The following is a 21,992-nucleotide window of genomic DNA, read 5'->3' as shown; positions in this document are numbered from 1 at the left end:
TTGGATCCACAAAGCATTTTCTAAGAAAGATTACAGGAGCACAGATATGATATCACTAACAAAAAGCACACCATCACCCGCCCTATCCACATACGCCACAGACCCCAACATACGAGCCGACCTCCATAAAGCCAAACTGGTCAGATTGTCACATTGAATTGAACACCTTCAAAACCTTGAGACATTAGAAATTTACAAAGCTGGCTTACATAGCAACTGTATTAACACAATTGATGCCATTAATGTTTCCTATGCATGGAGGTATTGTTATGAAAAAATGGGCAACACCGGCAGTTAGCAAACGTTTTCTATACCATTATTTACATTGTATTATTCACTGTTTATGGTATTGATATAGTTTTATTCATGCATGTTACCATGGCAATAGAAGTTTTATATATACACTTAGATTGTTCCACAGATTTTAAAATAATTTTTGAACATGTTGTTCTAAAAAAATAATTTGTAAACATTGTTCTTTGCATTCCAAGTATAAATCTTACTGGTTTTAAAAACCTGAGGAAGACCGAGGTACGGTTGAAAACGGGGTTTGTTTTCCATTAAAGTGTTATTACATTACTGGACTCTTACAGCCGATTGCAAAGGCAGAGTTCACATTAAACGATGTTTAACAACAGAACGGCCTATAGACGTTGGCTGGCTGAACCGCAGTTTAAAATGCATTGCAAAGACGATGAGCAGCTATTTCTGAATGCCCTCTATACGAACTTTGGCAAAACATTGCTTCTTACTTTCTTGGCCATTACTCCTGTTTTAGGAGTCGTTCGGCCTATTGGGTTATTTGTTTGTTATGTCAGAAAAGGTCGCTAGCTATATTCCAAAAGCTGACGGAAATAAAATCTTAAGGCCATCAACAACTATTGTTCAGCAGTTAATGACCATCCTTTTCCATTTCAATATTTAACTTCGTTGCCAATATGGTTTAAAATACGAACAAATCCATATTTAGAAAATTTATACCGAATTCAAAATTCGTCTTCAGAATAGATTTTTAAGGAATTATTTAGACATTGTATTACTGTCTCCCTTTGTAACTGTTAAAATGAATAATTTAAAATATTTTATTATTACTATTATATTTTTTTTTATTTCTATAATTTATAATTTTGGTAATTATTAAAATTGTCTTGTTTGTTTAACAGAACGTTCTGTAACTACAATGACTCCAAAATGCATTAACTTTTTATAACCGACACGATACTTGAATTGTAAATAAATGCATCTGATTTAAATTAATTGTAATTTTAAGTCTTCACACATTTGAATATCGAAATTGGAACATTTGAAACAAATTTAAAGTATTTAATTTTGTTATTTTTGCTCCAAGCAATTAATTAACGAATAATTTTGTTGATTCATACCATTTACAACATTTATCAGAGAAACAATATCCATTTTCATCTAAACTTTTCCATCAACAAAACTACCACTTGAATTAAAAAGCCCTCTAAACCTGCTGTCGAGTGAGTCTAGAAAGCACGTCAAATAACTTGTTTCTAATTGTTGTCTACATTGTGGCAAGCGAGAAACGCTGTCTCTACAATGACATTTTTCTGAACTGCAGTCTACCCGATCTGTAAACCGCCGTCGGCCTCTAAACGTTGTCTCTACAATTGGCTGTTAAGGTTCTTGAGTGTAATAGTCATAAAGTACAGGTCTATAACAAAGGAAAAGAATGACGATCAGTCAAAAAATGACTTTCCCAGATTTTTACTTTTTTGGACTCGGAAAGCTTTGAAACGTAGAGAAGTGCAAAAGCATTCAGAGTTTTTTCTGTATGCACAAATGTTAGAATGTGTACCAACTGATTTAGTTCAACCATTTTGAAGCTTAATAACTCCTATGTTAAACCATCCAACTCCGATTCAAAATCATGCACCCCTACAGTCTAACATTCATACATACAGAAAAAAAACCTCAATCTTTTGCATATCTCGACATTTTGAGGTGTCCCGAGTCCAAAAATGCAAAAATTTTGACTGATTGCTACACTTTTTCTTTGTTATATATAACAGCTGGAAAAGTAAAAGTTATGAAATACATATTTATATATCGACTGTCTTTACTTAGAGGAGTATTTTAGCTTTGGAATAAGTTTCTACATTCTATCTTTATTAGAACTATATTTATTAAAGCTTATATAGTTTATATTCGTGATGACAAAAGAATTTTTGGGTCTACTTTGTTAACAAGTCTGCCCTTGATCAGAGTCAAATGGTAAGGAAAAGTTGGAATTGGAGTCGTGTAAAAATCTACCGACTCCACAGCCCTGGTTATTTCAATTGTATTATAATAACTCCTACAAAGCACATTGATTAAAATTTTATTTTAGTAGAGTTCTGTCTTTTCCAACATGTCTTTATAAGCAATTCCAGTACCGTACTTTACAAACTATAAGACGCACTTTTTTTTTTTTGAAAAATTGCCTCCAAAATTCATGTGCGTCTTATACTCCGTAGCGTCTTATAGGTATTTTTTTTTTTTAAACGCTTAAAAATTAAGGCGCGTCTTATAGTCTGTAAAATACGGTAATTACTGTTTCTGCAAAAATTGGTGGCCAATAAATTTTAATCACAGATCAAAATAAACAATTATTTTCTGCAAATGAGTGGAATAAAACTCTTTCATTATGCTTTTTAAAAAAAATAATATAGATGTGGTTGTTGTATATGCCAAACCTTTTTATAATAAATTTTTGTAAATGACACTTCATGTGTTAATTAAAAAAATAAAATCATTACAAGGCAAAAAACTATTGTAATGTTAATTAATATATCAAAATAAGCATATGAAATAAAAAAACTAATTCAAAAATTCCAACTAATTAAAAAAAATGCAATGAAAATATTTAGTTTAAAAATAATGAAACCAAATGTTATTAATATAAAAAATAAAAGTTAATTCTATGCATTCATCATGCTTCCAACAATCAGCAGGATTTTCTATATTAGTACTCTTATTAATCTATAATATAAAGAAATTTTATAATTAAATTTTTTCTTTAAACTCTTTACTATCACATAATTGTAATTTCACATTTCATTAACAAATGATATTTTATAATAAACTAAGTGATTTAAAATAAGAAAAATAAAACAAACATTTATGACTAATAAAATGAAAATATTTTTTAAAGTACTGTACCATAATTTCATGAGGATAACTCATGAATTATTTGTGTTGTATGAATAATATATAATCTTAATTGGTTTGAGTTTCTCTCAACATTCCACTTTGTTTTCTAACATTCCATCATGATTTTATTCATAAATATAAACTTTTCAATATACAGTACTGTGAATTTTAATCTTTGACTACCCAATATGGGATATCAAGCGTGCTTCAGAACTACAATAGCAGTAATTTTTTTCTCAAAAGATGACAAAAACAGACGTTTCTTACAATATTGTTGATTGGATATCTTATTTTGACATCTTTCCAAATGTCAATAGCTTTCCTCCTACTGGTATTTAAACAATAATAGAGTTTATTTTGGTTATTATTGATTGTTATATCATTTTTTATTAGATATTCTTGAATAAAATTAAATAATGCATCCATATTTTTTGATATAAAATAAAAAAAACTTACTCTATTTTATAACAATCACCACATGGAAGTTTAAATGGCATTGGTCACATGACTTGTTACGTTTGTTTACTTGTTTTATAATGTTTTTCTTAGTAATCTTTTACTAGATTTTTAATCTCAAATTTTCTATCAGTTGCAACATCAAAAGTGATAGTCATATGGTCTATTTTGCCATTCTGTTATCTGTAAATTATTTGTTTATCTACATACTTCAATTCTATTAAAATTTTTATAATTTTACATTTTTGTGTATATATTGTCTACTTGGACATTGTTTATTAATAGGACTTATTATACTGATGAAGTTTCTGATTACAAAAGAGAGATTTTTTTACTAAGATTTTTAATACTATTACCAGTATTAAAAACCCACTAAATCACCATTGATTTTATAAATTGTTTACAACAAAAAATTGTAACAATTCAAATTTTTGATTGTTTATTAAAATAATACAATACAAAAACTTGTTTATTTCATTATATATTCTTAAGACTAATTAAAATCATCTCATATAGCAGGGGTGGCCAACAAGTCGATCGCAAAGCCAATTTTCATCGATCGCTCATGATGTCTTTACTTTATGTGTTACACTCGTAACTGAACGCAATGCCTGAATGTAACATGCAAACACAACAGTAGGCATGCAGTTATGACTCGACTCATAGAAAAACAAGCCATTTAGCTTGAATATTTGGTACTGTCATACAGTAGCTTCTTTTCTTTAGTACAGGTATTAACAATATTATTACTATTTCTCCCATTATTATTAAGATAATAAAATAAATTCCAAATCTGTCTTTATCTGTAGCTAATTTGAATTAATAAATATTGTTAATAATTAATTACTCATGTTGTTTTAATTCCTCTCGATGCGAGTTTTTTGGCCCATTAAATAATTATGTTGTTTTTTACGTAGGTTTCAGTGTTTTTTACGCAGGAAACAGGGTGTTTCAGTACAATGTGCACTCCCGTGATTGAAAGATTAACAAAGAATAGGTCTAAAAATATCATTCTTCCATGAAAAATTTTCCTGGCCAAAAAAAAAAGTCGCGAAAGAAATCTTAAAATCAAATTATCAGCCATACTGTGCATTTTTATAACAACTATTTCATATTTACGAACACATAGTACCACAACTTATACATTGCAATTGATAAAAAAATTAAATTATATTTTAAGTTACTAAAAATCTATCTTGAAAGATTTTTTTCGGTACCGCCTGTACAGAATGAACTTGTAGCTGCAAATATCAAAAGTTAGGTCTGGAAATTTATTTTTTTTATGAGCCTTTTATCTTGAGAACTTAATAAGCGATTTAAAAAATAAAAAAGTAGTTTTGAATATATATTTTGCTTATCTACCCGTAGCTCGCGGGAGTGCACCTCGTACTGAAATACAGTGTATAAACATAGTATGTATTTCACACCTCCCCCTCTCCACTTAGACTATGCCTATGACAACAAGTCAATCGTGACACATTTTTAAGATAAAAAATAGATCTTATGCAGACAAAAGTTGGCCACCCCTGTCATATAGCAACAATTGACTGTGGATGAAAAGAAATTAAAACACAAAAAAATTTCACTGAGTTTATAATTTCTTTACGAACTGCAATTAACAAGGTCAAAGTAGACAATATATACATAGAAATGTAAAACAGTGAAGACAAAAGAGGCAAAAAAATAAACCTTTATAATTTTGTTGAAAGTTTATTTATTTTCAACAGAAAATTCTATCATACATTGGATCAGATCCAATGTATGATATTGGATACATCTATCAAATTACAGCCTCTGGCTGAACTGCAAATAGAGCAACACACAAGAGTATTTTGGGTTTATTAAGAAAACATTCTGACAACACAAGAGAAATGGTACTTTAAGTCATTAGTTGATATAGTTTTTAGTAATTGGCCTCAGAAGCATAAAAACAAAATGCCATTTTTCACACAAAGCAAAATAATAATTTTTTAGAAATCTTGTTATGTGCACAATGAAAAATAAAAGCAAAAATTGGCAATGTTTGTTTCTAAAATCAATGGAAAGTTTTTAGATATTTTGAAGAAATTCTGGAAATATAAATATAAACAAAACACAGAGTTTGTTTATGTTAGCATGTGGCAAGGTGTCATACAGCCTTGAGTGTTGAATGTATTACACAAAAACTAATTTTAATATTGATGATAAAAAAATTAAACAGAAAATAAACACGATAAAGTGTATTTATTTATTTTTATACTTATTTTATATACCTGTTTAAACAATAAAGCAAAAGGTAATGTTATCTTTATTTTGATTTTGTTAATTATTACTTTGAATTAAATTTAATTCAAAAATTAATTATTAGTTAATGTTAGTATAAGATAGTAGTCTAACTGCCTATCTTTATAAAAAAAAATTATTTTATATTAATTATTAATAGTTAGACAAACTATAGTCAAAATAATCCAAAATTAATATGACCTTTATAGAATATTTATGCTTGATTTTTTATGTATATCTACAACGATTTGTTAACAGAAATGAAACAGAAAAAGCAATATTTTGATGCTCAAGATGAAACTTCTAAACTGCATACTGGCAATTATCTCGCTTTCAATGGTACTCTGGAGATAGAGGATATATAGTGGAGTAGGTATATGAATCCACAATAGTTGTGCTGGAAAAGTGTATTCAGTCTCTTTATATACAGTGGATATATGAAATTTTGATTTTGTTCTTGCAATTTTCTAAAGAATACATTCTCTTCTAGGTTATCCACACAAATTTATGGACTTCAAAATATATATCGTTTTATTAAACTATTATAAAGAATGTACATACCATCTGATTCTGCTCTTACTAACAAAGACATTCCTTTGAGTCGCTCAACATAAGATGAAGACACATGACCAGTACCTCTATCATCCCATTGACGATCAGCATTCAATGCATATAATTTAACACGTCTTCTTGTGTCTGCCATAATTACCTCATATCATAATCTCTATGATATTTGCATTTTGTATTAAACTGGCTTTTGAATGATTATCATGGCACAGTTCAATTTCATTCATGCTAAAATAAATACAAAAATATTTAATTTTGTTATTAATATAAGAAATCTATTTATTTTCATCAACAATTTATCATCCATAATTAAAAATCAGTCAGAAATTACTCCAGTAACATTCAATCACAAATAATAATTATAGTTATAATGTTGACACGAAGTAAAATACGAAATATAATACACAATCACGTATCTTCATTACAACTCCAGAAATTAGTTTTCAGATATAATTTGATTTTTTATCTGTTTAATTTTTTTTAACTTTCTAAACTATATGTAAGTTTTTATATTTACTGAATTTAAAATTCTGAATTTTCAACAAAAAAACAACTGAAAAATCTCACTCTAAATGCAAATTTGCTTGTATTAATTTTTCAATAATAATAATATTTCAAAATCTATTTAGTAAGACATGAAAACATTCCATTTATATCACAATAATACAATTTTTATTTTATTGCCATATTCTCATTATTATATTAAGCCTTAAAATAGTGAGAAAAAGATCTTTGCTATATTTTACTCGCAAACACTCAATTTTATTTTACTCAAAGCTTTGTTACAAACATATCATTACAAAGCAATCTGAAAAACACAATTCTATAATTATCTTTCAGAGAATTAAATATTTAAGAATGCAAACTGAGTAAAAACAATTCCTTCTGTAATTACAAATTTATCATTAACGTATATGCTGAATGAAGTCAAAATCATCAACAACTTTACTTGAATTATCTTATTTCTAAAAAAGCAGAGAACTACAATAATTTTGATCACACACACATTTTGTATTCCTATTAAATAATACAAAATTTTTGCATTATTCAAAAGTAATACAGAACATTAAAATAGACAACAAAATACAAAAAGCTAATACCATGATGTCACATAAAGTTTAAATTTTATGTTAATTAATATAAATGTATCCAAATTAGAAATTTTTAAAAATATTCTGTCAATAAACTATATCTATGGCAAACAAATTAAAAAAACAAGAAGATTGTCAAACCGATCTGATAGCACACTCCACAAAAGCGAATCAAATATTAATTTTGTTTAAAATAAATTTTATAAATTCTTAGAATCAAGTAGTTGTTTAGAAGAATTTTTCATTGAATATACAGTAAGGAATGTGGTTTATAGATTCCAAAGGAACCAGATAGCTTTTACTATAAGTTACAGTGACTGTAAACGAAAATGTTCAGTTTCCTTTTGTGCATGCGCAATAAATGGATTGAATGGATCAGGATCATAATCTCAAATATATAATGTCTGACAGACACACAAAAGTCCTAACATAAGCACTTCACTACTATAGTGAAGCATGCTAAAAAAGCATTTAAATAATTTTTTTGAATAAACATCTAAAAAACAATATAACCTGTAAATCTTGAATTTAAAAGCATCAAAAATGAACAGTTTAATTTTTTGAGAGTTCTATATATGCAGGTGTATGAAAAATAGAAATAAACACCCACAATTGCCATAAATAATTGGGCTATATTTTGGAAATATTAATTATCAATTACAATGTAGACTAATGTATAACTGTCAATGGTTATACATTAGGCTTATATATGCTGGAAGAGGAGAAGGTCCGGGTAGCGTAACTGGCAACACATCTGCACGGTAAGTGGGAGTTGTGGGTTCGAGTCCTGCTTCAGGTCGATTTTTTCTTCCAGTTCATTCTAAATTAATTAATTAAATGTTCTAATTATTAAATTTAATATGAGATTGACACTAGAGGAAGGCATTAGGGGCTATCTCATATTAAATTTAATAATTAGAACATTTAATTAATTAATTTAGAATGAACTGGAAGAAAAAATCGACCTGAAGCAGGACTCGAACCCACAACTCCCACTTACCGTGCAGATGTGTTGCCAGTTACGCTACCCGGACCTTCTCCTCTTCCAGCATATATAAGCCTAATGTATAACCGTCAATGGTTAATTGATAATTGATAATTAATATTTCCAAAATATAGCCCGATTATTTACAGTAATTGTGGGTGTCTATTTGCTAAGCATTGGGTTTCAGAGGTGTTTATATTTGAAAAATAGAAATATTTTTATTCCTATAAAATTTATGTATGAATAAATTATATTGCACTAATTTAAATGTTTAATCTAGTTTTAGTGTTAATAAATTTAAAACATAATACAAAAAAAAAAAGAACCATTATTTCCTTTCTTGTAGTTTAAGCAGCTAATTAGAGTAAAAGAACACAAGGCAGCTTAAAAACTTAGATACAATAATTCTCCTTGGTTTGAACATTGAAGCAGAAATGATTGTCAAATTAATAAAAAATGGTATTTCAATAATTTATGAAAAAAAAAATATAAAAATTAAAAAATATTATGCAATTGTTAAAAATATAAATAGCATTAATTTAAATACGATGCACAGAGTGCTGGGATAGTTTAGTCTGTATAAACAAGCAAAGTGTTTGTTGAAGAATATTGCTGATATTACAAAAAGTATAGAAGATAAATAAAATTGCCAAATTAAAAAAACATAATTGTATAATTAAGTTTGATATTTTAATTATTTGTCACAACTGAAGAGGACCATTTAGGCCTAAAATGCATACTGTATTGACATATAATTTGATAAATGACTTTTATTGGTGAAATAGCGTATCATTATTTACCTGCACCCATACATATCAGAAAACATTAAATGAACAAAATGGTTACCTGATTAATATGATCAATATTAAATTAGTGAAACTAAAAATCTCCAGTAAAAATGAGATAGAAATTAATAATTAAGGCCAATATTAAAATAAAATACTTATAGAATAATTTCAGAAAACTTATACCATTTGTTTTCAACACTATATTTTGCTAAGAAGCTTCAACTTATACAAAGCTAGTTCTGTAACAGTCAATGTATTTTTAAGACTGACCTTTTAGTTCAAAAAGTTTTCCTTCCTGTTTTTACAATCCTCCCTATAGGTTCTCTTTCTACTACCTGAGATTTTCATTTCATCATTTGACAAATGACATTATGTGTTTATAAAACAATTTATGATACACTAAGGTTATGAATGACTTTTTCCAACAATAAAGTCATTCCTCCCATCATCCTATATTTTTGTATTCACTTGTCATGGATGTCAATTATTGAAAAACTGAAAACTAGGAGAATGAAAAATGCTATGCAAATACCATGAGTAATTTTTACAGATTTCACACTGCCCAATCTTTCTATATTGTCTTGTCTTTATTTTTTTGCTATTGTTTTTTTACGATGGAACTTACTACTTATGGAAACATTGTTTTTTTACTTTTTTTAACCCATTAAAATTCCACTAAATGTTTTACTATCCACTAACTTGTCCCACTAGCACTGTTTTCCATCAGAATTTCCACTAAATTTTAATATTCCCACTAGATCTGATGTAAACAAAAGATACATTGCCTGGTAAAGCAGCTTGAAATGAACTATGTCAGTAACCAGTCCAGCCATATTAAAGCCATTTTACTGGGAAATGCATTAAAAAGATTCACAAAACTTATTAGATTAATCAGTATCTGCTGAGTTTAACTTAAAGAAGGAACAAAGTTCAAATACAAGAAATTTTGTTCGACTAGAAGTAAAAAATACATTATACAAAAAGATGTTTCAGTTTTATGGGAACATTCTTAATAGCTATTAGTTACTCAGAAAAACCCTTCTTTCACCATCTGACATGTACTGTCTGCTTCCCTTTGTTTCTGGCTATTTTCCAACATCAAACTTTTCACTGCAACCAAGCTCTTTTTAGAGAATTTTAGTTTAGTTTCTCCCATTCATCATTGCAAGTTTTCAAAAATCTTGCTAATGTTTAAGACCAACAATTTCCAATGACCCTTTTTTTAGTGGCCCAAATGCAAAGAAATCCACAAATGTGACCTTGGCTGATTTAACAGGTACCGTATATCAGAATAGGGTTTTGACTTTATACTAGCTTCTGCCACCATCATCTGAAATACTAAAATTAAACATAAGGTATGACTCAATGCTTTGTCTTGATAAAACCATACCTTCGAAGTTTCTGTACCAGACTAAAGCTGAAAAGTATTTCTGATCCTTTTGATGGTAGTATATCACTTGAATGGGTGTACAGTACCTGTCCAAGTTGAACAAACATATTGGACAGGTACAGTACATCCATGCTTTGTCTAGAGTTATGAGAAACTTCCAACTCTCATCTGCCAGGCATTTCCCATATAAATATTTATATCTGTATACAGGCAGAACATATAACAATGTTTTTAAATGTTAGTACTAAATATGTTGAATGGTACAATCTATGTAACTTATGGCATAAAGTCATGTAAATTAATTTTTAAGGTAATTGTATAAATTAATATTAATTTTTAATTTATAATTGAATTTGAAGCTTCTGCTAAAGAGGGGCCTTGGCCCTCATACAGGTATGATTTGAAGTATTTTACAGCCCAAACTACAGCTAAGCATTCTTTTTCAGTAATACTATAATTCTTTTTGGGTTTCTGTAGCGTTCTGCTAGCATAAGTGATGGGCAGATAAAATCATCCCCCTGAGATAAAATAACACCTGTAGCCTCATTAGATGCATCTGTTGCCAATATATAGTTTGGAAAAGTCAGGTGATTTTAACAGTGGGGCTAAAGTTATGGTTTTGAAATATCAGCACAGGATTTTGTATGTCAGTAATATCCTGTGAGCCCTAAGAAGAATTTGATGTGTTCATTTCTCAGTAGAGGAAAATTTAAAACACATTTTATTGTATCAGTGTCAGGACTTATTCCTCCATCTGAGACTTCGTGTCCCAAAAATTTGATTTATTGATGAATGAAATGGCAATTTTTTTTGTTTTTGTTTTAAGCCTTCTTCTGCTAAGCATTTAAAGATTTGTTCCAGCCTTTCTAAGTGACTTTTAGTCAGAACTACAGGTTAAAATGTTGTCCATATAGACTAGGAATGTTTTTCCTTTTATGCCATAGAGAATAAAGTCTGCTGCTCTTTGCCAAGATGCTGCGGTGCCACAAAGGCCCATTGGCATCTGGTTCTCCTGATAGTGACCATCAGGGCTAGAGAATGCAGACTTCTCCTTGTTGTGTATCCCAATTGCCAAAATCCCTAAAGGGTATCCATAGTTGAGAAGAATTTTGCTTGTCCAATTAAACTAAGTGCTTCTTGCACCAAAGGCAAGAGATATGGGTCTATTTTAGTGACTTCATTTAATTTCTGATAATCAATAACCATTAGATAATTACAACTTACTTGAGCCTGTGACCGGTATGAAAATAATCAATTCAAATTAACAAACGTTTTCCGGACGCCTTCCGTGTCCTTCTTCAGGTTAAAACTGCTGGATTCTAGAATCCAGCAGTTTTAACCTGAAGAAGGACACGGCTCAAGTAAGTTGTAATTATCTAATATACAACCCGGTGTGTATGAGGAAGATATGTTAAATCAATAACCAAGCAAAATGTCCCATCCTTTTTCTTGACCATAAGCACAGAGGCTGACCATGGCAACTTTGAATGTGTTATAATCCTGTGTTCTAACAACTCATTAATAATTTCATTCATTTGTTCTCACTGAGCATGTGGTATTCTGTATGGAGGTTGGTATACAGGGAAGGCATCCCGTGTTTATACCTTGTTCCACTATCTTGCAATATCCTAAATCATAGTTTTTTTGTTGCAAAACATGTTTATATTTGTATAACAGAGCCACTAAAGGTTGCTTCTTACCCTTCCCTATCTATACGAGACCAATCAAATAATTGACTAAACTTTCTTTCAGTAAGTTTCGGAGTAGCTTGTTGTCTCAGGCCTATGTTCAGAGGGTTCTTGTCTCCTATGGCTCCAAAAAAATTCCTGATAGGTACTCCTTTTGGTAATTTCCTGGGCTGAGTTAAGAAATGTATTATTCAGACAGGTACTTGTCCTCCCTTTTTTGTTTTTGCTAGGATATCTGCTCCTGCAATCCCTTCTTGTTTAAGTAACCTGATTCTAAAATTCCTATCTTACACTTTTGTTTTATTCTTGCTATTTTTACCATAGTGATTATTTCTATTCTAGGAGAGAGATTGCAATCTGTCAATAAAACTACTTCTCAGCTCTGCTTTCGTCTATCACCTCTCCTTAAAGTATTAGTGGGCTTTGGGTTAATGCTAGGCAGATATATAAAATCTAGCATTAACCAAAATTCTATCTACCTGAACAACTTTTAATTAACACCTCCTCTGATGCAGGAACCTCCCATCTAGAAGTATTAATTTTTCTCTTGAAAGACATATCATTAAACCCTGTGCCTTAATTATATCTCATCCCAAAAGACCATCAAATGGCTGCATGATTTGATCATTCACCATATAACAATAACAACAGAACTGTAGGGGTCCAATAGTAAAGCAAAACTCCAGTGCCCTATAGGTTCTAATGGTCAGTAACACTTTGAAACAGCACTTTCACCTCTCTTCTATCAAATTCTATTCTGCCTGCTCTCTGTTCCAAAGATCTCAATAAAAGTGTCACTTTTAAGCCTGTTTCTACGGCCAACCAAGCTGTTAATCCTACAACATAAAATTGTCTCAAAATCTTGGACTATTGTTCTAATTCCAAACAGGTTCCTGAATCCCGATTTAACTTCATCTCTCAGTCTAGGTGCATCAGAAATCAGAGACAACTACTCTCTATATGTTTGTAAAGGGACAGGTTGCAAATTGCAAGGAAAAATTTCTCTTCTCTCTCTCTCGTGGGACTTCCTCTGAGTTTCTGCCAGTTTACTTTATTTATCTTCCCATATGTCCATTTCTTGGAGTGCTTTGGAGTTGTTTGAGTTTGCAAATTTGTTCTTGGCATGCTGATTATATTTCTTGTTCCATATGAAACAGCAACAACATACATGGTTTCTCAAGGGTCTCTATTCCTAGTGTGAGCCGCAGGTTTTGAGAGCATAAATTTGAGAGTTAAAAGGGGGTTCATGACCCGCAAGTTCATAGGAAGTCATCGTGATCCGATCAGAAAGAAAAAACAAAAGTCACAGTCATCACAAGTCAGCAAATTAGTCATCGAATATTGAATAATAGACTGGCTCAATGCCAACAACGATTGGATAAAAACCTGATCGACTCTGGAAAGGGCGCGATCATCCAGGAAGGTCTGAATTCAGTGTCTCCAGTCCCGGATATAAGACTGATTCCAGCTTCCATAGTCCAGGAGGTCGTCGCATACTGTCATCGGACCACATATCAAGGTATATCGACTGTGTAAACTCTCTCCCACTCGAGGTTAGGCACGTGACTAATTTATTGGTTAGATCGCGATTAGCGATAGGGATATTTTACCCGCATTTTAGCAGTAGTTATCTGTATTCTTTATTTTATGTGTATCTTCAGTGTATGTGTGCTTTTGTTAGTTAATAAACCTTTATTGTTATTTGTAAACCCTGTCTCCTGTCCAAGTAAGGACGCCTGTCGACTTACTGATGCACCTCACCACTCACTTTTGCCCTCCTAGCCATCCAACGACAACGAGGTCGGGTTTTACCAACCTGTGCAACGTAAGTGGTCAGCGAGGTTTTCCCCCTGACCCTCTGCTTATCTCACACTAGCCTTCACTCTAAAGAAAGTTGTTTCATTATAGCTGCAAGAGTCACCACTTGACCCTTCACAGGGAGTAATATTGTCTCCTCCAATCCTAATACTCCAAGGGATGTATAAATGGTGAAGTCCTATGCCTATGCCTAGGTGAAGTCCTGCTGTTCTCTCAATTGCTCCTGAATCTTTTCCAAGGCCATTTCTAGCTGTTTATTAGAATTTTCTCCCAGCCATTTGTCACTAGAGTTTCTGACTGTTCTTATAATCGCTCAGGATTTTCCCATCACTGATCTATGGTTTCCATACTACCCGATCAAATGTGTTGGGTTAAAGGTTTATGAGAAATTAATTGCATTACCTGTTGCTTTATTCTATCACTCAATCCGCCAAGAAATTGCATCCTCAGTCATTCATTCCTTCTTTTTTGTTGACATTTACAAATAATTTCGGCTTTGCGAGCGTCATCACTTGTTTGTTCAATAATGGTTTCTGATGCAAGTGTTTGTAAACAGACTGCATAGGTTTGTCATGTACATCTTCATCTCTCGCTGAATGCAAGCATAAAATCTTTGTAATCTTAGGGAGTAGAGTTCCTTCTGAAACCTTTTAATCATGAGTTTCTTGAACTCATCATAAGTCTCCACCGCTTTCATCCTCACAACGTTCCATGCAAAATTCCTGGCTATACCTGTCACTTTTAATTTGGTGATCCGAGCACGTTGTTGAGAAATCTGCTATCCAAATTATCTCAATGACTTGGATGTGAAAATTTCTACTCTTCAGCACTACACACTGCAAAAATTTTCAGTATTTTCAGATGATGCTTTTAATGATGTCAAATAAAGAAAGCAGTTAAGTATCTCAGAATGGATAGATTTATGGGAGAAGGCAATGCAACATCTGGAAATCTTGCAATGTCTCCCAGGAAGATTTTCTACGGGTAACTGACTCTGTTTAGGTGTTAGATTTGTGAATAAGAAAAACTTCACCTGGCAGGCCCATTGGTGAGATGCAAACCTGTAACCAACTACCAATGTTTTATCCACTAAGACATCGATGAGGACACTATATAAGCAAACAACAGTTTCATGATTCTACAAATAGCTGAATATTTACATTTTTACATGTTTACACATTTTTAAATATATTACTTTTAAATGTGTTCCCACAGAAGTGTTAAAGCAGTTTGCAAAGATATTCACAGTGATGTGTTTAATTAATTTTGAATGTCATAAGTACATTACACATTAGCTTGTTGGAAAACACCCATTTATTTCAAATTTAAATTTTAAAGATATTCTGATAAATTTGTTGGATAATGATTTATAATTTTTACAATATTAATGAACACGAAGACACTTCCTTAAAAGGATTAAAAGTAAATTTTTATCTATTCAAACATGTTTTCTTTAATTTATTTTATGTGCATTGTTCATTTTGTAACCCCACAAATATAAGAATAAATTCATTTTCATATTTTGAATTTTTAGTTTATATTCCCTTAAATTAATTTATGAAAAATAAAATTATTCTATAAATTTTAATTATTAATATAGTATACTTTAAAACATTAGAAAAATAAAAGAATTAATTAAATCTATAATATATTTAATAATAAAAATGGAAAAAATCACAAACTTGTTTAAAATCATTTAATGCTAACTTCTATTAGTAGTTGGCACAAACATTCTTAAAATTATTAAATTAATAATAAATTTCTCTAACTATTAGATATAACATACCAAAATTTGACAACTTTCACTGCGGTTTTCTTTCATCTTAGTAAAATGTCTCATGTAAGTTATTTTCAAGTTCATTTAATTCAAAATTCTGGGGTATCAGGTATGCTTCTGTTCATAAAAATGTGAATTTGACATCAAATTTCTATGAAATATTAAAAAAATCAATAATTTATATAAATTTATATAATCAGCCTTACTTGTTAAAGAGCAATATATAAAATCAAAAGACTCATCACAGATTTAAAATTTAAATTTCAGACAGATTGGATCCCTATTTCACTTAATGAATTAAATCTGATGATGAAAATTACAGCTACTTCAATCTTTGATGATGGAAGATCTTCTCAGCTGTAATTTATAAATTTATTAAAATTTTGTATTTGTTTAGTTTTAAAAATTATTTAATATTTATCTGTAAAATAACAAACTGAAAAAAGGGACTTTTTTTACATTAAATGTCACATAACTTTGACATATCTTTATATGTAAATAAATATAACAAAATAAACAGCAGGCTATTTTTAAACAGAAAACTAAAAATTTTATTTAATTCACTTTTCAAGATTACAAATACAAAAAATACAATTATTACTTTATTTATTTCAGTTAAAAATAAATTTCAACTTTTAATATAGAATACTGATTATCATAAGAATAATAGTAATGAGAAGCAGAAAGCTTTGCAATTAGCATATTTAATGGTCTCTTTTTGATCGAACTGCAAAAATTTGAAGATTTTATATTTGCTTGAATTTTGTTTTATTACTTAAAGATGACTCATACATGAAGCATACAAAAAATTCAAATTCATTTGAGCACTGCTTGAATAAATTGAATTTTCTGTGTATTTTATAAAAAAATAACCAAAAATCTCCATATAATTAAAAAAACTAATTATAAAGTGCTTTAAAAGTACAGTAGAGCATCGATTATCCTAAACAATTTGGGACTGGGGTTGTTCAAATAACTGAGGGTTGTTCGAATAACCCCAACCCCAATATTATTGGGGGTAGGGTGGGATTGATCAATATTTTTGGGCCAATATATGATCATATAATATGATCAATCAATCAATATATATCAATATCAGATTGATATATATTATATCCAACCCCAATATATTAACGTATCCCCCATGTTGAAATTTTTCTCCATTGCGTGTCGCTTCGCGTTGAATTTTCATTGACGTTAAGCCTAATGAAATTTTTTAAAAAATATAATCATGGCTATTGTATTGTTAAAAATTATTTCTTTATCTTGCATTAAAAAAAATTATATTTCAGAAGTTAATCTAGTATCAAAAACATTCTGATTCAGCACATGTACTGACATACAGTCCTCAGAAAAACACCACACAAAACAAGCAAAACTCTTTCTTTTTCTTGGGTTTATCTGGAGATGTCAGCCACTTGGACTATATTCTCCAACAATCTGAAGCAAAACTCATGCCGAGGAAAAAGAGCCTCGTTCAAATACTGGTGTGTCCTTAAGTATTGCCAGCTAAAACATGCACACCAACAAAAACAATATTGGAGTAGCCCAAGACATAACCAAATATTGCAGCACTACAGAACTAGCGAAAATTTGAATTTGCTGACTGGAATGCTTTCGGTTGATCAGTATTTGGATAATCGATACTCTACTGTAAATATTACATTACAAACTTGCAAGCCAAAGGAGTCTTCAGAGAGGGGTAAACAGGGCACTTACTCTCTCCTGAGATCGAGTAAAAATTCCACAAATCTAAATATATAAAATTACTTGTCCTGACTGACTGATTGATTCATCATCGCCCAGGGCAAACTGGTGAACCAAAAGAGGTAAAATTTAATACACAGTTAAGGTACATCATGAAAACGCACACTAAGAAGAGATTTTTCGAAATTTCACCATGGGGGAGAGGGAGACCATTAAGGTTTAACCGGAAGAATGGCTTCTACTGTACTATTTTAAATGCAATTTTTTGTTTTTAACTGCGTTCAGTCTTCATTGAGCACTTCGGCATATTAAATTAATAACATTTTAGACATTGTTATCAATGTTTTTATATATTTCGATTTTTTAACAGAATGTTCAAACCGTTTTAAATTCAAATTTGTTATTGCATATTGGTTTGATTATAGAACGTTCTAGAAAATTGATCAAATTGTAAACAGTTCCATTTGATTCTCAGCAATTCTCATCATTCTCAGCGGTAGGTATTCTATAACAATTACTATGGTTATTGAAATATTGAATATAAATGGTGTTTGCTTGTAAAATCCACATGGGTGAAGTTGTGGGTAACAGCTAGTTATCATCATAAAATAGATTGAGATATGTAACCTTACATCCTTGTCCAATGACCATATTCTATAATTTACTTGTGAGAAAAAAAAAAAAACTCAAAATAATTAGTTATATCAATTATTCATTTGTATCCAAGTTTTGCTCCCCACTGGAAAATGTTCTGAAGATGCCCCTGTTGCAAGCAATGATTAATTGCATATGATGTTTCTTCTTTAAATATAAAAATTTTCCATGTCAATTTGTTATTTTTTTAATTTTTTTTTTTGCATAACTAATTTATTCAGTTGCTTACAAAGATGACAGTTGCTGTAATTTCAGACAAGTTAATGTTCAAATTAACTTGTCTGAAGATAAGCACAGATTCAAAAACATTTGTTAAGTTTGTTACAAAACATTTTCTCCACTAAGACATTTTATAATTAGTTATATGATTTAAGTTAGAATTTTGTTTATAACTCCTGAAGAGGCGCCTAAGAAATCCAGAAGTAACTAAAAATTTATTTTGATCCATGTTTTAAGTATTTTAAATCTGATAAAGCATTATTTTTTATATTTTACTTGAATTTTTCAAGTGTTTATGAGTATTCTACCTTATGTTAATAATGCTAAACTTAAGCAAGTTCTAATAAAAGTAATAAATCAACAACTAAGATGTGTTACGCAAATTTTTCCTTAATTCCATTAAGCATTTAGATTTAAGTTTTTTTAAATATTTGAAATTTTATTATAAAACCTGTCAACTAAATACAAATTTCAAAATATTAAATATGAAAAATATTGTTAAATGCTTATAAAATAGAAAAATTATTCTTGTACATTTAAATAACAAGCTAGACTTTATTTCATCCAAAATACTTTCCGGATCCTTATATAATTCAGTTTTAGTAAACGATTTATTTGCATGGCTAATTTTTTTTATTAAATTTATACATATACATACATACATAAATTTGATAAAAAATTAGCAAAGCAAAATATATTCACTAACAGGATTCTCATTTTCAAAACTTATCTCAGGTTATTTTTCATATAGGAGAATATGATAATTGTATATATTTCCCTATATGAAAAATAACCTGAGATAAATTTGAATCATAGTGAAATTTTGAAATTATTTACATTTATAATTAAAAGAGTTTTATCAGTTTTAATGTTTAAAACAATGTATATAATAAATAACTCAGAAGTAAGAAACTCCAAAACTTTTTGAAAGTACAGTACAATCTTGATAATCTGACTGTTTTCTAGTTCTAAACAAAGTAATCCAACATTAGTTAGCTCTCAGGTATTACTGGCACTGTTTGCCAAGTTGCAGACAAATTTGTTAAATCTGTGATCTTCATTTTCTCTTGCATTCTGTATGAATACAGATGATTAAGATAAACAAATACTACTGCTTCAAGCCAAACAACAACACACTATTACAATCTTGTGTTGACATCCTTTTATTGACACAGTACATTACTGATGTTCTAACTGGGATGCAAGGACACCTCACCTAGACAATGCACTCAAAGCTGCCATAAACTGTATACAGTTTGATAATCATTCTGTGAACAGATTATTGAGGAATGTCTTGATAATAAGAAATATACAGCCACAGAAAAATTTGACAAAATCAGGTATTAACTCAAAACTAACTTGAAGTCAAGCTTTTTATCCCTTAAACTTCAATCTAACGAGGTTTTACTTTAATGTATAAATAAATAAATAAAATCAGTTTTCCAAACTTTTCCACCAAAAATGTACCTCCCACTAAATTTAGTGAAAATTCACCAAGTTAGCGACATGCTTACAGATGACAGCAGTGTGCTCAGAAGATAATTGAAAAATTATTTTAAAAGGATTGACAATTAATTTGAGAATGCTAAAATATCCCCCAAAAATGTAAACTTTACAGGCATAGAAACTGTTGTCAAGCATGTATAGATCAATCACTTTCAAATTATTACCATTTTATCTTAGATGTACACAAAACACAATAAAGTATAATACCTTATACTATGTTCACACACAATCCACGACTCACTTCAATCTCGATTTACCTACAATCTGGATTGTGACTGTCGCCAGTTGAACATTGTGTTGTTTGCATAGGCTTGAGAAGAACCCAGCTATTACACGCGATGATAAAATTGACATAACTATGTGTAAGTCATGAATACCAACAAACAAAATGGAAGTTTTGGTTAGAAATAATTACAGTACTTTTTCTTGCCATATATCTAATAATAGACAGATGTCATTGTCTCTCCAAATACAGTATCTTTTTTATTTCTGCGTCGATAGCCCGACATGTGTTCCACAGCCATCTTGTATTTTCTCGTGCGTGTAGGATTGTGGGATCTCTCTTATGACTGGATCTATATTCAAGAACTCTCGAGTCAATTGAGATTGAAACGGTTGAGAGAGGATGCACCAAGGCATAGTCGCCAACCTTGGTCACAATCTAGATTGAAATGCTCGGTGCAAACAGGGTATTAGAAACATAACCAAATGATCACCTTAAGTAATAAGGTTATAACCACTAATTTAATGATTAATACTAAGTAATTTGCTACTAGAGGTAGACATTAGGTGCCATCTCAACTAAATTAATAATTATACTTTTAATGCCTGATTATTTAAGGCAATTGTTTGGTTGTTTCTATATACACATCAGGCTTCGCAATGTTTGATATAGGTATAATACATTCATTCAATACATATCTATTACATTCATAATCATTTCACTATGGAAAACTGTGAGATCAGGGATGTCAAGTAATCATTATGATGTCAAAAAATTGTAATTGTATATATATAAATGGTAAAATATTTAGTAAGAAATTCAACCTCTCTTTGACACTGGACTTGAAATACTAAATCCAGAACCTGTTACCGGTGTAATTTGCATGAAAAATCTTCCCTTCACAAACATTTTCAAACTTTTGAGTTAATTTTTCTTCAGGTAAAGAAATTCCGTTGGAACGCTTTGAAAAAATGGAACGTGGATATTTAAACAAAAAACGAAATATTTGCATAATGAAACTCGTTGAGATGGGCATGCGCATTCGTGCATGGATGTTGATATTTAAAGATTGCCGTTTATAAGGGCCTGCCACGCTACAGAAAGATTAAGATCATCTTTCCAGTTTATACAGGTAGTCATGCAGTTAGCCTTGCAGATGGATACGGCTTCTAGCCATTTTAGATGTTCTAGGTGGGGGGAGTGCAGTGTTGATGCTGTCAGCCTTCTCGAATTCCGGCTTGATATCGGGATCAAACGTAAAGGTGGCCAGGGCCGTGGTGTATTGCCTTCAGATCCGTGTGTTAAGATCTGTGGGTTAAGATCCGCTTCGTGTTCACATATTCTGATACTTAAAGAGTGCTTGGTTGAACCAATATATATGAGGCTCTTGTCACATCTGCTATCTTTGAGTGGGATGGAGTACACACCGGAAAGCCTGCTACAAACCAGATAGTCCTTTCCATTTCTGAGGATGTCGAAGATTATGGGACATCTATAGGCTATTTGTAACAGATGTTTTCCAGCAATCTCAGTGTATATTGCTTTAACATACAGGTTGAAGGTGACTGGGAGGCATGTACAATCTTCCGGATTGGTGCTGGCCCTCGTACGCATAACGGGTATGTATTGTGTGTGTTGATGCCGTTCAATCAGACAGTGTGTTAGACTAGAATAACAGTGTTTGGCTGCTATCCTCTTAACATAA

At 30.6% G+C, this 21,992-nt stretch overlaps 1 protein-coding gene across 3 annotated transcripts in view; it reads right to left on the bottom strand.

Annotated features, from left to right (window-relative positions):
• The window catches only part of flfl (serine/threonine-protein phosphatase 4 regulatory subunit 3 flfl), a 136,460-nt gene that overhangs the window by 88,241 nt on the left and 26,227 nt on the right, over positions 1-21,992 (bottom strand). For 2 of the 3 annotated variants that reach the window (XM_067265975.1, XM_067265969.1), the window contains 3 exons: positions 16,185-16,335; positions 15,988-16,095; positions 6,436-6,669 (listed from right to left, as the gene is read on the bottom strand). In XM_067265975.1, the coding sequence (XP_067122076.1) occupies positions 6,436-6,577 (142 nt within the window). In that variant the 5' untranslated portion in view covers positions 6,578-6,669; positions 15,988-16,095; positions 16,185-16,335. The remainder of the gene's footprint in view (positions 1-6,435; positions 6,670-15,987; positions 16,096-16,184; positions 16,336-21,992) is intronic. The other variant, XM_067265980.1, reaches the window with a different exon arrangement.

Source organism: Centruroides vittatus, unplaced genomic scaffold (assembly GCF_030686945.1).
Source record: "Centruroides vittatus isolate TY-2023 unplaced genomic scaffold, ASM3068694v2 contig_1051, whole genome shotgun sequence".
NCBI lineage: Eukaryota > Metazoa > Arthropoda > Arachnida > Scorpiones > Buthidae > Centruroides > Centruroides vittatus.
The sequence above is the reverse complement of the archived record's forward strand: the minus strand, read 5'-3'. Positions and strand labels throughout refer to the sequence as shown.